General features: G+C 39.2%; 1 protein-coding gene across 2 annotated transcripts in view; it reads right to left on the bottom strand.

Moving 5' to 3' along the window:
• C4H1orf21 (chromosome 4 C1orf21 homolog) overlaps positions 1-16,113 on the bottom strand; it is a 282,105-nt gene that overhangs the window by 19,349 nt on the left and 246,643 nt on the right. For both annotated transcript variants that reach the window (XM_036754798.1, XM_036754799.1), the window contains exon 5: positions 8,274-8,334. In XM_036754798.1, coding sequence (XP_036610693.1) covers positions 8,274-8,334 — 61 coding nt within the window. The remainder of the gene's footprint in view (positions 1-8,273; positions 8,335-16,113) is intronic.

Raw genomic sequence — 16,113 nt, 5'->3', positions numbered from 1 at the left:
AGTTCTTAGGGAACCTACAACCTTAGAGGGTTATAGTTAAGGTTTATATAGGTTAAACTATAGTAAAACATGTGCTAAATATGCTAATTAGGTGATTCAGGGCAGGATCAGGGAGTGCTTAAGGAGTGGTCAGTTCTTAAAGGAACATGCATTTTTTGTATCTACTGTGCAAGTATTTTACCCAGAGTTCACTGGGAAGTAGCCCAAAGGGGGGCTACAGGGAGGTGTGGTTTTAGGCGTGAAACGTCACTAAGTCAACTAACGGTCAGGGCCGTACTGGGAAATACCCAGGTTACCTCCAACAATGTCTAGTTAGACAAGATAAATGTAGGGGAGTATACACATATCTAAGTCTAGGATACACATAATGAGGAGTTCTGGAGACATATGATAGATCAGTGGGTAGTAAATGTCTTTATGACCCAGTACACAGCTAGTTCAGCCAGGACACAGCCAGTTCAAACTAACAAATTCTATAGGTGCAGCTGGCTACTATATCAGGAAGAGAGATAAATGTTTTTGTTAGTGTATGCTGTCCTCAGGCTAGAGATAAACTGCCTGAGACAGTATTTTGAGGCTAGGGAGAGATGTGATTTTAGAACTGGGGTCCAAGCACAGGTACCCAAGCACCCCATCATATCCATTTGCCACCTTTACCCATCGCTCCTGAGTCATACTATCTGTAAGTATAGACTCACAGATTTGGAGTTGAAAGGGAACTCAGAGGCCATCTAGTCTAATCCCCTCATTCCACAGAAAAGAAAACAGGTCTAGGGAAGTTAAAAGACTTGTCAGAGTAAGTATGCGGCAGAAAAATGGGATTTAAACTCAGGTCTTCTGATTCTAAAAACCAGCACATGTCTCTATATAAGGATGAAATACATTGAAGTCCAGGCTGGCCAGAAGGGATTAAGACTAATACCAGAACCAGGACCAGGATCAGTGTTAGGTAAAGGTTGAAGAGTCTAACTCTTCAAGTGGGGTCTGGCAGGTAATGTTAGGCCTAGGCAGGTGGGTATCCTCAAAGCCAAAGAATCAGGAAAATTTCTTGCCTAAGGTGATCCAGCTGGTGAGTGGTAGAGATAGGACTGGAACTCAAGTCCCTTTGCTCCAAAGTCTCTATATCAAACAAGTATTCTCACAGGGTAATTAACTTGACTTTCCTATTGAGGACTCTTTCCTACAACTGGCCTCATCTTTATAAACTTTGAAGGAGATTCCTTTAAAGCTATAAAATGAGACAACTCTCATTACAACTACAACTATTTTTATTGTTCAGTCATTTCAGTCGTGTCAGACTCTTCCTGACCCCATTTGGGGTTTTCTTGACAGAGACACTGGAGTGGTTTGTCATTTCCTTCACCAGCTCATTTTACAGATGAGAAAACTAAGGCAAATAGGGTTAAGAGACTTGCTCAGGTTCACATAGCTAGGAAGGTTCTGAGGATAGATGTGAATTCAGGTCCTCCTGACTCCATGCCAGTGCTCTATCCACTGTGCTGCCTAGCTATATATGATCAGGGATGTCAGAACAAATAATCAGGGATGTCAGAACCAGTGGGACCACAGCAGGGTAAGAGATCACAGGAATGCTGGTTTTCCTCTTGATTATAAAGTACTCACTCATCACAGGGAAGTGGCAAAAGATCAGCCTGCTTTCCCAGAGGCCATTGTCAACTGTCCTTATGGCACAGCATTTATTAAATGCAGTCTTAACTATCTGTTACATGCTTGACCCAAATGACAAGGTTTACCTACTGAACAGCTGACTTAGTCACCTACATTTGGTCTGTTCTCTTGGGAGTATAATACTAAGATTCAGTATGGTAAAACCTAACTGATTGAGAGTGACACAAGGAATTTTCCAAAGATTCTTTGATAAGTACTGTTGCCAATCATACTTACAATATACAGAAACATTTTAATAACTGATTTATCATGTGCTCAGAGCATAGACTAGCGTCTATAGAAGCATACAAAAGTCAATGCTGGCACCTAGCTTCATGAAACTGAAGCTTGAAAATGAAGTTTGCTGAAATATAACCTTATAGAGGTCTTAGTTACATCTGCATGATAGACATAATGGAATTTTACAGAGGGCAGAAGGGGAAGGTAAAGATTTACGCATTGAAGAACAGACAGCAGAAGATGATCTGCATCTGGTAAAATTACAAACTAGACAGTAAACACTAGGGATAAAGCTGGAATCTGAAAACTAACCAAAACTATTAACCCCAGAGGTAGTGCTTTGACATGCTTATCTTAAATGAATAGAGGTAATAAAGCTGAGCCAGAAATTCTCTTATCACTAACCAGTTAAACACCTGAGCTTAAAGTTTGATGTCTCAGCTAAATTCTGCAAGCTCTAACAATGTGATGTGAATTGTTTCCTCAAGCAAATGGCAACAACAAACAGAATTTTTTTCTATGATAAGACTAGGGTAGAAGTAGTGTTAGGAGGAGGCTGATCCAAATTAATTAAATATTTTAATTATATAACATTCGATAAGAAAATGTGTTGGGGCAGCTAGGTGGTACAGTGAGTAGAGCACCAGCCCTGGAGTCAGCAGGACCTGAATTCAAATCCAACCTCAAACACTTGACACACTTACTAGCTAAGTGACCTTGGGCAAGCCACTTAACCCTAATTGCCCTGCCTTCCCCCCTCAAAAAAAAAAGAAATGTACTTTACTGCTTCTAAATGCATATAGTATTTTTTAAAAATAGAGATGTAAGGCTTGCTTTAAAGCCAAGAAAAGATCAATAAAAAGTACTTGTTGTATATTTACTATGTGCCTGGAACTGTGAGGGTCACAAAAATACTCTATTAATGCAATCCTAAAGCCTCTAAGAATTCTGACTCTGAGCCCTTTTGGTATTTTCCCAAGATTCGTTGTGAGCAATTTTGCAATTTATGGTCTGAGATGCCATTGATGGTAGCACATTCTATTTACAGACCACCTTCAGTCACAAATTCAATAGCAAAAGCATTTAATTAAGATACAGAACACTGTACATAAGAAGAGGGAATTGAGTAGTAGAATCACCTCTTTCTCCATATATGAATGGCTATAACCCTTTACAGGCTCCAAAGGGGTGAAAACTAATACCCTGAGTACCATGACATACATACTGGCTTCAGAACTCCCTACCTACTGGTAAAAGGTAAGTGTTTAGAGTTGCCTGCCTCTTGGAGTTCCATGTAAAATTTTCAGGGTATGCTGTAGCCTGTGGAAATGTCTCTGCTTGGTTCTGGGGTCAGTAGGAATCTATCAGGAATACCTTTGGGACCAGGGAAACTATGGCAATACCACAACATAAACTTCCTTTCTGTCTTCACATTCTGACCACAACTCACAGTTTGCTTTTCTATTTCTTCTTGCTCTTACAGCTCTGTTTTAAGAATAAAACTTCAGTCTTCTTTTCATGAGATTCCTTCATTTCTTTTCTAGAGGCAGCTAGGTGGCTCAGTGATAGAGTGCTGGACCTGGAGTCAGGAAGACCTGACTTCAAATTTGGCCTCAGAAACCTATTAACTGTGTGACTCTGGGCTTAAACTCTGCCTCAGTTTTCTCATATGAAAAATGGGGACAATAAGAGCACCTACCTCCCAGGGTCATTGTAATGCTCAAGTGAGATACTTGTAAAGAGTTCTGTAAACCTTCAAGGACTATACAAATGCTAGCTATTATTTTTTTCTGAGTTTTCTTTTTTTTAGAATTCCTCCCAGTCATGGTCCATCTGCTCAGCGGCCAGACATACAGTCTTCTGGAACTTCTCCGAATGAGTAATGTTCTCTGTCTTGTAAGCGTCATAGGAAACGAAATCCTGGGAATTTCTTCCTTAGCCATGTCCACAACAGAAGTATAAAACATGGTCCCTAGCCTGGAACATTATTGCACAATGTACTAAAATGACTTTCGAAGTTATTTTTCTCTTGAAGTAGTTAAGTCAGTTATTTGCACAAATCAGCTCCTCATGCCTATATAGATCTAGTCATGTCACTCCTGTCCTTGAAAAATTTCAGTAGCTCTCTATTGTCCAAGGAGTAAAATTTAAACTCCTTTGCCTGGCATTCAGTGCCCTCTATTATCTGGTGCCATGTTGCCTCTTGAGCCTCACCTCATATTACTTCCCAATATACATGGCATATAGTTCTCCAGTCAAACTGAAAGCTTCCTTTGAAAGTGCCTCAAACTTTCCTGCCTCTGTACCTTTGCTCACGCTGTTCGTTTTCAAAAAAGTGTTTTCTCTCTCTAGCTTCACCTGTTTAGTTCCTTTATAGTCCAACTCAAATGCTACTTGGTATAAGAAAGAATCCCTGACCCATGTTGGTAAGACCTTCATTCCTTGGACATCATTTTGCACTTCTTTAATATCTATGTTTGTGTCTTGTTTCCTACTAGACTGTAAGTTTCCTTAGTGCACGGATCATGTCTTATCTAATCATCCCCCCGCCTGAGTACCTAAACATAATGCTCTGTACTTAGTAGATATTTAATATGTGTCTGGTGAACAGAATAAAAAAGTCTTATTTATACTATTCATTTGCCTAGCATAACCCTCTTCTCTAAATACTCTAAAGATATGCTAATTTGAGGACTCTTAATTAACAAGACTACTAAAAGTCATCACCATCCTAATTCCTTGCTACAAATATTGTTTTGAATAGAAAAAACCAGAAATATCCAGGAAGGAAAGCTGAATGGTCAAGTTTCAAGTCATACCATATAAACAGTCAATAAATAAAGGGAATGAATCCAAGGAAAGGTTGGTTTAAATCTCTCAAGATTCATTCAATTTAATTTCACATTGATCTAAGGGGAAGAAATTGAGTTATGTGACAAGTTGTGGGGCAAATGAAAATTTAAAACCCAAGGCTCAATTACTCATAATTTAGCACACCCTGGTAGGTGCTCAATCATGTGTGTATATACGTGTGTGCGTATATGTGTTTTTAAATATACACACACACACACACACATATATATATATGTACATATACATATATATGTTCATTCCTTGGACTTCATATATTGTTTTTCATGTCTCTAATATCTATATCTTGTTCCCTGCTAGACTTTAAGTTTTAGTGCAGGGATACATTTAAATTCAGCCCTCCAAAATGCAAAGAACAAATTCAGAGCATTGCTACCTATGTTCATCCACATACAACATAGAAATAAAGCTTAAAACTGCACCAAGACTTTTGGGGCACCTTATATTTGGGAATGGAAAAAGCCTGGGGAGGCTGTGTATAGAAATATGGAGACCCATTTCAAGGTCTAACATTAAGACAACAGATGTTTTCTATAGAAGGGACTTGTAAAGTTCTCTTCTTTCAGGCATGGCAGTAGAGTGATGAGGGGCGAAGAAGAGAAGGTAGTCTAACATTTCAATGGCATTTTCTTCTCAGGAATGACGATCAAATAAGAGCAGAGGTATAATAATGGTTACTAATATGGCCCTTGGGATTAGAGGAGAAACAAGATAGGAGAAAGGAGAGGTGCACAGGTAGACTAACATTGTGCCACAGTTCTTTGTTTAAAAATCCAGGGATCAGAGTGATGCATTTACTAGGTCATACTTTTATGCAATCTACAACTACTCTCTTTCTAGAGAAAGTTTTTATTCAAGAGCTTGTCAAGTTGCAAATTTTGCTTTTTCCACTTTAGATGCATCTCTATTCTCCAGCCCAAATCAGAAAAAGGTCCTATACCAGCCTGGAGCAATGAGCTCCACACTTAAGAAAACACAGTGGAATTATAGTTTGGAAATGCTTTCCAAAAATGAGTCTTCAGTGCCTAATAGTATTCTGTAAGCTTTTAAAAACTTCATTTTTGGTTTAAATTCTTATGCAATAGTCCTGCCTACCAAGCAAATCTATTTATCACCAAGAAGCCAGGCAAAAACAGTAGAAAATGGAAGACTTTGTTAAGAGGTAGTAGGGCACTTTCTCCTTTTCTTGCTCTTTGCTACCAAAATGACAAGCCTCTGTGTTCTAGGAAAACGGGCAACTAGTTTGTAGATTTATAAAAATCACACCTCTCTGTTGGAAAAAGCCATGCTTAATCCACTAGAAACAACACAAAATTTCACTATAATTAACACTGAGATATTCAGGGAAAAGTCTTCATGTACTTGCAGGGAGTAGGTCAGATACACCCAGTTTTATCTATGACCCTCCTCTATTCAGCACATCACCATAATTAGGATGGCAATTTGTGGAATGGTTCATTGGTCACTTATTGGTGGGTTATAAAATGATGAATTAGAAGAGAGAAGAGACAGCTGCTCTTGGGCCTGTCCATTTCACAGCAGTGGGGCTCTGCTCATGAATAATTGAGATCCAAGGCTTCTCTTTAGCACCTTTTGTGAAATTATGGATCGTAACACAGAACTTTATGAGAATAATAGAAATAAAAATTCAAACAGATGATTTCTCAATTAAGTTAGAACAAAGATCTCTCTTCCCTAACGTTTTGAATTAAAAGACAGACCTTTCCCCTCAAGGAATAAATGTCAGTTTTAGAAACCATAGTATCCCAAATTGATTAACTGTTCCTTAAGCCTTATTTCTACTGGCTTCTATTGAAGTTCAGATACTAAATTTCAATTTAGTACAATGTCTGTCCTTGATGGACATTATATTCTACCTTGCTTAAATGGTTAGAACCAAGTGTTAATGAGATCAAGGTAATTTGTTCTAGTCCAAAGGGAGTCAATTAGGTTAGCTCCAATCTCTAGACAGAGACCACATTCTTAAAGCTGGCCAGTCACCTTTGCAGACGTGTGTCCTTCTAACAGGATTAAAATGCTATGGTTGGATTAGTGTGTACTCATTTTCACTACTGAAAAAACTCAACTGTGTATTGTGAGTTCCTTGAGGGCAAAGACTATCTTTTCCTTTTTTTGCATCCCCAGATCTTAGCACAGTGCCTGGCACATATATAAATACGTCTATAATAAATAATAACAATGTTATATAATAACATTAATAAATGCTTTTGACTAATTATCTGTGAAGGTACCATACTTACGATCCAGTTATCCAGAGGGGACCAAAATTGGTACTAAGAATAGCTCAGGATCAGGACTAGAAATCTAGCTATCAAAGTGGGGTCTGGTACGTACTAGAGGCCTAGGGAGCCAAAAGGTTGAATCTAGAAAAGGTCTGGAGATATGCTGGCAAAATTCAAAGTCCTCAAGGTCAATAAGAATGGTTAAAAAAGTCTACTGACCCAACACATATGAAAACATTCATAGCAGCACTTTTTATGGTAGTAAAGAACTGGAAACAAAGCGGATGCCCATTGATTGGGGAATGTTTGAAGGAATTATGTGGCACAGGAGAGCAATGAAATGGTGTCGTGCACTGAGAAATGATGGTTTTGAGAAGCTCAGAGATGAATGAGATGTATGTGAATGAAGGCAGAGAAAAGAGCTACAAAAAAAATAAAGCATATGAAATGACTACAATGTAAACGAAAATGTGCCTGAAAGGAAGCCTAACTCTGAGTAACTGAAAAACCAATGTTTGCCCCGCTGAACAGAAAACTAAACATATCTGTTAGTGCAGAAAGTTGTCTACATTGTCAGGTACGGTAATTGTACTGGATGGTTTTGTTTAACTGTTTTTTTCTTTGCCATAAAGGTTGGTTCAATGGGGATGGGGTGGGGGTGGGGCAAGATTTCCTCCCAGAAATGACTGTGATATGAAGAAAAAAAGGTATTGGTGAAGTGTATTTTTAAAAGCCTTTTTAGTAATAACAATGATCGCAGGTGTAGGGATAGCAGGGACCAAGTATGCCAGTGCCATGCTCCATGAACACCTATGACCAGGAGATAATTAAGGCCATCTTTGATTATAGAGTAAAAGCTGGTTGTTTTGCTCCACTTTATACAGTTAACTCACCACAAGTGGAAAGCCCTGAATCCACAGTCCTGTAGCCAGAAGGTGGTCAAGGCTTGAAGGTAAAACTGCTTCTACTGAACCAGAGGTTTTGAGAACTCCAGGAGGTCCTCAGAGAAGGGCACCATTATTATACATTATACAATCCACAAATTAGTCCACAGCCACATTCAGTTTTTTGGCCTTAGCCCTCAGCTCTCATATCCTTATAAAAATATCAGTGCAACAACTAGCTTCTGTAGTAATTTATGGAAAAAAGAAAGTCACTGAATATTAATGTGACCCTAATTCATGAAAAAAAAAATAAAGCCCCTAGTATATTCCCTTTCAGAGTACATGAAATATTTATTTAACTTCATACCTTTTCAATTTTTTCATCCAGCATTCTGAAGAATTCTTGTTGGCTTTCAGAGATGTGCATGCTGAAACACAAAAGTAACGAAAGATTTCCCAAATTAGTAACCTCAAATTAACTTCTGATTCATTCAAACTCAAGGGATCACCATTCAGAAGAGCCTTTTTTTTCTGGTTTGAATTTGGTAAACTACATGTTTGCAAGGGAAGTTGATGGTGAGATACCAAACTGGCCTTTTCTCTGTTCATCAAACATCACACTCCACGTCCCCATCCCTGGGGACCCATCATCCCATTTGCCTGGAATCGACTCCCTATTTCCTTCTGCCTCGTGGAGTCTCACTCTCTTCTTTTAGAACAGCTGAGTCCCCATCTACTATATGAAGCCCCTTCTGATCTCCCCAACTGGGCTCCTGTTCCCTTCTCAAACTTGAATTTCACTCTTTGGTTTGTATTCATTAAGTTGTATATCTTTTTTATATGTTCTTGTTTTCCTCATCAGAACGTACACACTTTGTGAATAGAGACTGGTTTATTCTTTGTATTTTTATCCCCAGTGACTATACGCCACTGCCTGGTATACAGTAGGTGCTTGATGCCTGTTGATCACCTGATGGACAGTGAAGTTTTTAGATTTTGTTTTTTGAGCCCAAGATACAAAGATTTCTCCAAAGTGAGTGTGAGCCTTTTGCGTCCCGGAAGAAACTCTCAAATAAGAGTTACAAATATGGTCTCAAGAGAAGGTCATTACTAACTGGGGGTAAAGGAGGTATGGTATGGAGGAAGTATACTTTGACTAGACAAATTAAGAAGGTATTTTGATGATCCGAATGAGAGGTAATGAGGTTCTAAGCTAGGGCAGTGGCTGTGTGAGTAAAAAGAAAGGGGAGGGGGACAGATTGAGAAATATTGAGAAAGAATAGAAAAGATTTAGCAACTGATTGGAAATGGGATGTGAGGACAACACACTTAGAAATTCCATTAAGCATGAATTTCACTAACATGAAAATAAGATTCAAAGATACTTTATGACTGTGATTCTATCATTGCCTGCAAACTAGGAGATAGGATTTCTCTCTAATCTACAGGAGTTATCTGCATTAACATTACAGGGAAGTGAGAGTTAAGTCCTGCCTTCAAGTAAACGCATCTGATTCTAAAAAATGCTTAGGGAAGCCCTACATGGATACATATCCCTACAGGATAATATGACCCTGTGTGTATGTCTACAGCAAAAGGAAAATAAACCCTGATAATGACATTGAAAAGTATATTTTAGAAAAGCTGAAAGCAGCATGATACTCAGCTAACTGTATAGAGAGAGGTTGAGAGAAGGACAGCTGAGAACATAAATACAACTCATTTTACACTTGGTGAAAGTAATGGCACTTTCCTGGGATAGCAAATAATAATAATAAACTATTAGTGCAGGGGATAGAGCACTGAGCCTGGAGTCAGGAAGACCTCAGTTGAAATCCAGCCTCAGTCACTAATTCGCTGTGAGACCCTGGAAAAGTCACTCAGCTTCTGTTTGCTTCCGTTTCTTTATCTATAAAGTGAGAATAATAACAGCACCCACTTCCCCGGGTTGTTGTGAGGATCCAATGAGCTAATAATTGTAAATCGCTTAACACAGCCCCCGAACATAGTAAGCACTACATACATGTTAGCTATAATAATAATACTGACTAATAACGTGCAGAGCATTTACAAAGCATATTACACACATTATCTTATTTCACCCTTGCGATAATCCTAGGAGGTAGGGGATATGCTTTCTCCATTTTTCAGATGAGGATACCCAGGAACCAGAATGAGGGGCGGGGAATGAGTCATTCTGGATAGATATCTAGAAGATATGGTACCAATAAATCAATCAACATTAATTAAGCATTTACTCTGTGCTAGGTACCATGCTATATGCTGAGGATACAAAAAGAAGTAAAAGACAGTCCCTGCCCTCAGGCAGCTCACAATCTAACAGGGAAGACAACTTTCAAATAAATTCGCACAAAGCAAGCTCTATACGGGATAAAGAAAAAATAATTAACAGTGGGGAGGCAATAGAATTAAGAGGGGTTGGGGACGGCTTCTTGTTGGAGATGTAACTTTAGTTGGGACTTAAAGGAAGCCAGTGGTCAGTAGGCAGAGCTGAGGAGGGAGAGCCTTCTAGGTATGGGGGACAGCCAGAGAAAACACCTGGAGATGGAGGGTATTGTTTGAGGAAATGGAGGGAGGCCAGTACCACTGGATCAAAGAGTACAGAGTAAGGAGACTGGAAAGTGAGTTGGGGCTAGGTTAGGAAGGGCTTTGAATGCCAGATAGAACATTTTGTGTTTGCTCTTGGAGGCAATAGAAACCCAATGGAAAATATTTGCTGACTAGGTGTTTACTCTTTTAATTAACTAATTTATATTTGTCCCAGTTTGGCTATTTGGGATGGAAATCTTCCTAAAATATGTTATATACTTCTCTGTCTTTGTGAACAGAATCTAACTTTTTCTTGATGGGTAAGTTTCCTTATTATTTCCTGATGACTCAAAAACATCAGTTATTTGTGCTGTTGTAATACAGTGATATCCTCCTTACATTCTGGGGGCATGTAGCGCTGTTTGCCTCTCTACTAACCATGAACAAACTTCTGGAGTTCTTGCTTCTGCTTTTGGGGGTTCTTTTGTCACTTCCTTTGAAATTTCAGGCATTTATTTCTTTACTGCTGTGTCTGCTCACAACAGTCCTTCTCCGCTCCCCCCCCCCCATTCTAATGTGCTATGGCCTTAGAAACCAAAAACCAAAGCTCGTTAGGATCATATATGAAATGAGAGTAAATGTACTCTGAATAAGAGGCTGTATTATGTGTAAAATTCATGTGCTTTGGTATAGGGATGCTCAAATACCTATTCTGGTTATTTCCAACTTTTATGGTTACTTACTCCCTGGTTTTTCCTCAAGTATGGTATGAGAGGAGTAATATCGTAACCCCTGCCCCCATGCAATTTAGGCTAGTTTTCCCTTAAAAGGATCATTCTTGGGACTAGATTGGCTCAGGTTTTTAAGACTCAGGTTGGTGACACCATTTCCTGGCTGTCTGATGACAAAATAGCTGTTGAGGAGCCCCAGGTGCTCTCAAGATGCTTGGCTGGTGATCATGATGGGCAGCTTGGACAAAGGAGCTTATCTTAAAGTGTCCTCAGTCACCATACTTTATGAACAGTCTCCTGCTAAGGCCAAACAGATCTCATTTTGTTAACTACTGAATGACCTATATGTGTCTCATTTCATTCTAAGATCAAACTGAAATAACGAGGGGACTGACCTTTGTCAATAACAGCCCAGAATACATGGTGATAATCTGTATATATCTATAATACACATATAAGCATATATGTACCAGTATACATGTTTGCATACACACATGTATAAATATCACACACATATGGTACATATTATCATATGTACCTATGATCCTATGATACATATCTACATCTATACCTATCTATAAAATATTAGCTCTGGTATCAAAAAGAAAAGGACCCAGTGTATATTTGTATATTCACACATACACACACACACACACACACACACACACACACACACACACACACCCACCCCCCCACCCCGCCTCTCTCCCCTATACCTCTTTTCTTAAAAAAAAAAAAGGATCATGTCCTTGTTCTCCTTTCCCCCTCAAATGGCAGTTTTTAGGAGTCCATGTTCATTATGTGGATTCACTGGTTATTACAGTGCCCAGCACAAAGAAAAAGCCCAACAAATTTTTTTCCTACTGACTAATTTTGACTGGTTATTCACCTAAATATAAGTGTTCAAAAAACCACACGGAGGTAACATGTATAGTAGACAAGTCATTGTAGGCACCAAGTATTTCTTTGTCTCTAACTAGCTACGCGACACTGGGCAAACTACTTTCCTTCCCTAAGCCTCATCTCATCCAATCTAAACCCACCAGCATTTATTAAGTGCCTACTGTGTACAAGAAGGCACTATGCTAGTTTCAGGTAAATAGAAACCAAAAATAGTCCTTACGCTCCAGAAGCTTACATTCTCCTGGATATTCTACTGAATAACACAATCTGTAAAAAGAGGGGGTTGAAGCTGATGGTCTTCTAGGTCAAAATTTTATAATCAAAATCTGCTCCCATTGACATAATGTTATCATTACTACAAAATGTAGCAATACTTTCGAGTCACCGTGTGCATTTTGTACCTAAGCCTGGGTAGAGGGTAAAGAACGGGAAGGAGCCAAGTGAAATCCATCTCTGATTATTCAACACTGCAGTTTCCAAAAGTCTCATCATGCTCATGTGACATGTTTGATACCAAAGCTAATGGCTGGGCAGGCTCAGGATTTATTTACAGCAAAAGCTGTTTGATCTTTCCTGGGTTGAACCACAGACTCCCTAACTACCACTTTTTCAAATTGATCCTTTAAGTAAAGCAAACTGAACAACCCTGCCGGCCAGCCCAGAGACCACATAGCATAATACAGACACTTTTCTGGCACAAGTGAAGTCAACACAGGCTTAGCTCTAGGATCAGATATTCCATTTCTCTGAGGGTAGAAGTGGGAAAGGTGGGGAACAAACCACCATTTGTGCAGAGTCACTGTGGTCAACCCTTTCTATGCTAAGATGACACTGGGATCTTAAAGCGGTAGGACCTTCTGAATGTAATCCCCAAAGAAGATGAGATGCTGCCCTGCCTTCCCTTCCTCTACCGCTGGCTATGGGGCAGCATGGCTTGGGTGCGGGAGGGGGAAGCTCTGGGCTCAGAGCTGGAAGACCCGTTTCTAGGTTCTGGCTCTACCAAGCTGTACGACCATGAGGCAGCTAGGTGGTACAATAGACTGGGAGTTCAAAGACCTGCATTTGACTCCTACCTCAGATACTTACTAGCACTGGGCAAATCGTTTAACCCTCGTGGGCCTCAGTTCCCTCATCTGTAAAATGGGGTTAATTATAGTACCTACTTCTCAGGGTAAGGCAAAGTAAAGTATTGTAAAGTGCTTTGCAAACTTTAAAGAACTCTATAAATGCTAACTATTATCAGGGAGGAAGGAAACAACCATTTATTAAATGCCTACTATGCGCCTGGTATTGTGCTAAACACTTTATAAATATTGCCTCATTTGGTCCTCCTAATAACTTAGAAAGTGGGTGCTGTTATCATCCCCATTTTACAGTTGAGGAAACTTATGCAAACATGTCACTTGCCGAGGTTATACATTTATTATTATTCAGTATCTGAGCTGGATTCGAACTCAGGTCTTCCTGATTCCAGGCCAGGCATTCTATCCACTGAGCTACTTTGTTGTTGTTATATCAGAACTGGAAAGGGGTCTAACCTCTTAGGAGCATATTAATTCATTCAATAAATGTTTCTTTAGCACCCACTAGCCAGACACTGTGCTAAGCTCTGGGGATACAAAGAGAGGCAAAAGACAGTCCCTGCCCTCAGGGAGTTTACAATCTAATGAGGGAGACAACATGCTGACAAATATATACAAAGCAAACTATATACAGGATAAAGAGGAAAAGCACTGTAATTAAGAGGGATTAGGGGAGGCTTCAGTAGAAGGTGGGATCTTAATTGGGACTTAGGGGAAGCCAGGGAGTTAACATATGTAAAGTACTTTTCAAACCTCAAAGTACTACATAAATATTAGCTATTTTTTAAAGTAGAAAGCAAAACTTTATTTCTCTGAAATTTTTGAAATGAAAGTCAAAAACTTTAGACTGTAAGTGTAAAATTCTATAATCCATTATGATTTCAAATCTCAATTTAGCAGCACCTTTCTAAGTTGGGCTCCCACATGCTTGGCATGCATGAGAATACGTGTCATAAGCTTTGCCCTTTCAGCACAGTTCCTGCTGCTGCATGTACTCAATCTGACGATCACCACACCCTTCCTAGAGTTTATATCACTTTCTCCCACCTGCTCTTACCTAGAGGTTCCAACACAGGATGGAAGAAAAGAAATCCCCAGCCTCCAATGGTCACAGATGTCATCTAAACATTTTTTACTAAAGCACATACTAGAATTATCACAGGAACTCTCAGAGGAACTCTCTTGGTCCAACCCTCAGAGGAACAAGATTCCCCTTGATGCTAGCTATTGTTTTAAAGACGAGAGAATCAAAGCAAGTCAAACGAGTTAGGTCTTGTCCAAAGACATGGAGGTACAGTAAGTGGTAGAGTTAGCATTTCAACCCAAGTCCTTTGATTCCAAAATGCATCACTCTTCCCACTACACTATGATGACTCTTGGGTGAGTCAATTAACCAGTCTAAGGATCAGTTTCCTCATCTGTCAAAACTACCAGGGTGCCTATCTCACAGGTGTTTTGAAGAACATCTTTGTGCTTTGTGGTGTATAAAAAAGTAGGGTGTGATAAAAACTAACCCTAACTTTGACTTGGTTACACAAAGTCACAACCAACTAGGAAAAAAAGATTGTTCAAACCATTCGTGGGGAACTCACTGCTCGCCTTGAAATATAACACATAGATCTTGCTTATTAGAAAAGGTAGATTGAAAGAATCGCTCTGGATCGGCCATAAATTATCCCTGAGTGAGTCAGATCCTTCAGAGAAAGATGAGGGTGTAAGATAAAGGTTTTGTCACAATACTCATGGCAGACAGTGAGGATGAGCAAGCACTCACAACTGAAATAAAACTCATATAACCGGACTGAGGCTTAAAGCTCAATCTGGACAAATGTGTCTTTCTCCTTTGTCCTCCAATTTCTGACACACCATAGTAAACAAGGCAGGAGGTCTTAACCTGAAGTCAGTAAACTTTAAAAAAAAAACCTGATAATTAATTTCAATATAACTGGTTTCTTTATAATTCCATGTGTTTTATTTTATGCATGTAAAAACATTCTGAACCTATATCCAATTACATGCTGTGCTGGGTGGGGAGGGAGGAGGAAAGGGAGAGGGAGAAAATTTGGAAATCAAAAACTTGTGGAACTGAATGTTGTAAGCTAAAAATAAATACTTTTAAATTAAAAACCAAACCGAAACAAAAAAAAAACAACATTCTGAGAAGGGGGTCTGCCGACTTCCCTAGACTGCCGGAGGGGGCCATAACACACAAAAGGTTAAGAAGCACTACTTAAAGGTGGGGCAAAGATAGAATTATCAAGAAGACAAAGTTAATTACTTAAAAATGAAATCTTCAAATCTTCAGCTCTAAATCTGGAAAGGACAGGGGAAGCTCAGAGACCATCTACTCCCTCATTTTACAGATGAAGGATCTGAGGCCCAGAAAAATTAAATGACTTGTCACATAGCTAGCAAGAGCACGAATCTAGCAGGTGGTGCATAGAACTGAAATTAGAACCCAGTCAGGTCCTCTGACTCCAAAGCTAGTATATTTTCTCATTGTCCCACAAAGTCTCGTAAAACACACCCTGAATAATGAACAAATAAATAAATGAATGAATGAATAAATAAATAAATAAAGATATTTATACAGTGCTTTAGGATTTATAAAGTATTTTATGACCTTGACCTCATTTGGGCACAAACCAAGGCACAAGGTTTACCATAGCAGACTCTATCATTGCCATAGAGGTGATCTCTGTAAGTACCTAATTCTCAGCTGTTTATAAAAATCTGCTATGCAAAAATATGAAGCACATGGTTTTTAAATATATTTGAAATCACAAGATGAAGAATTCTTATTGGAGGAGGACAGGCGGAAGAGTGGGGTATGAATTTACACACTAGCATCCCCTGGGTAAGGCACTTCACCCATTTTGCCTCAGTTTCCTTATCTGTAAAATAAGCTGGAGTAGGAAATGGTGAACCATTCCAGTATCTT

The sequence above is a fragment of the Trichosurus vulpecula genome, chromosome 4 (assembly GCF_011100635.1).
Source record: "Trichosurus vulpecula isolate mTriVul1 chromosome 4, mTriVul1.pri, whole genome shotgun sequence".
NCBI classification, from domain to species: Eukaryota; Metazoa; Chordata; class Mammalia; order Diprotodontia; family Phalangeridae; genus Trichosurus; species Trichosurus vulpecula.
Note: the sequence above shows the minus strand (reverse complement) of the source record. Positions and strands in the feature narration are given on the sequence as shown.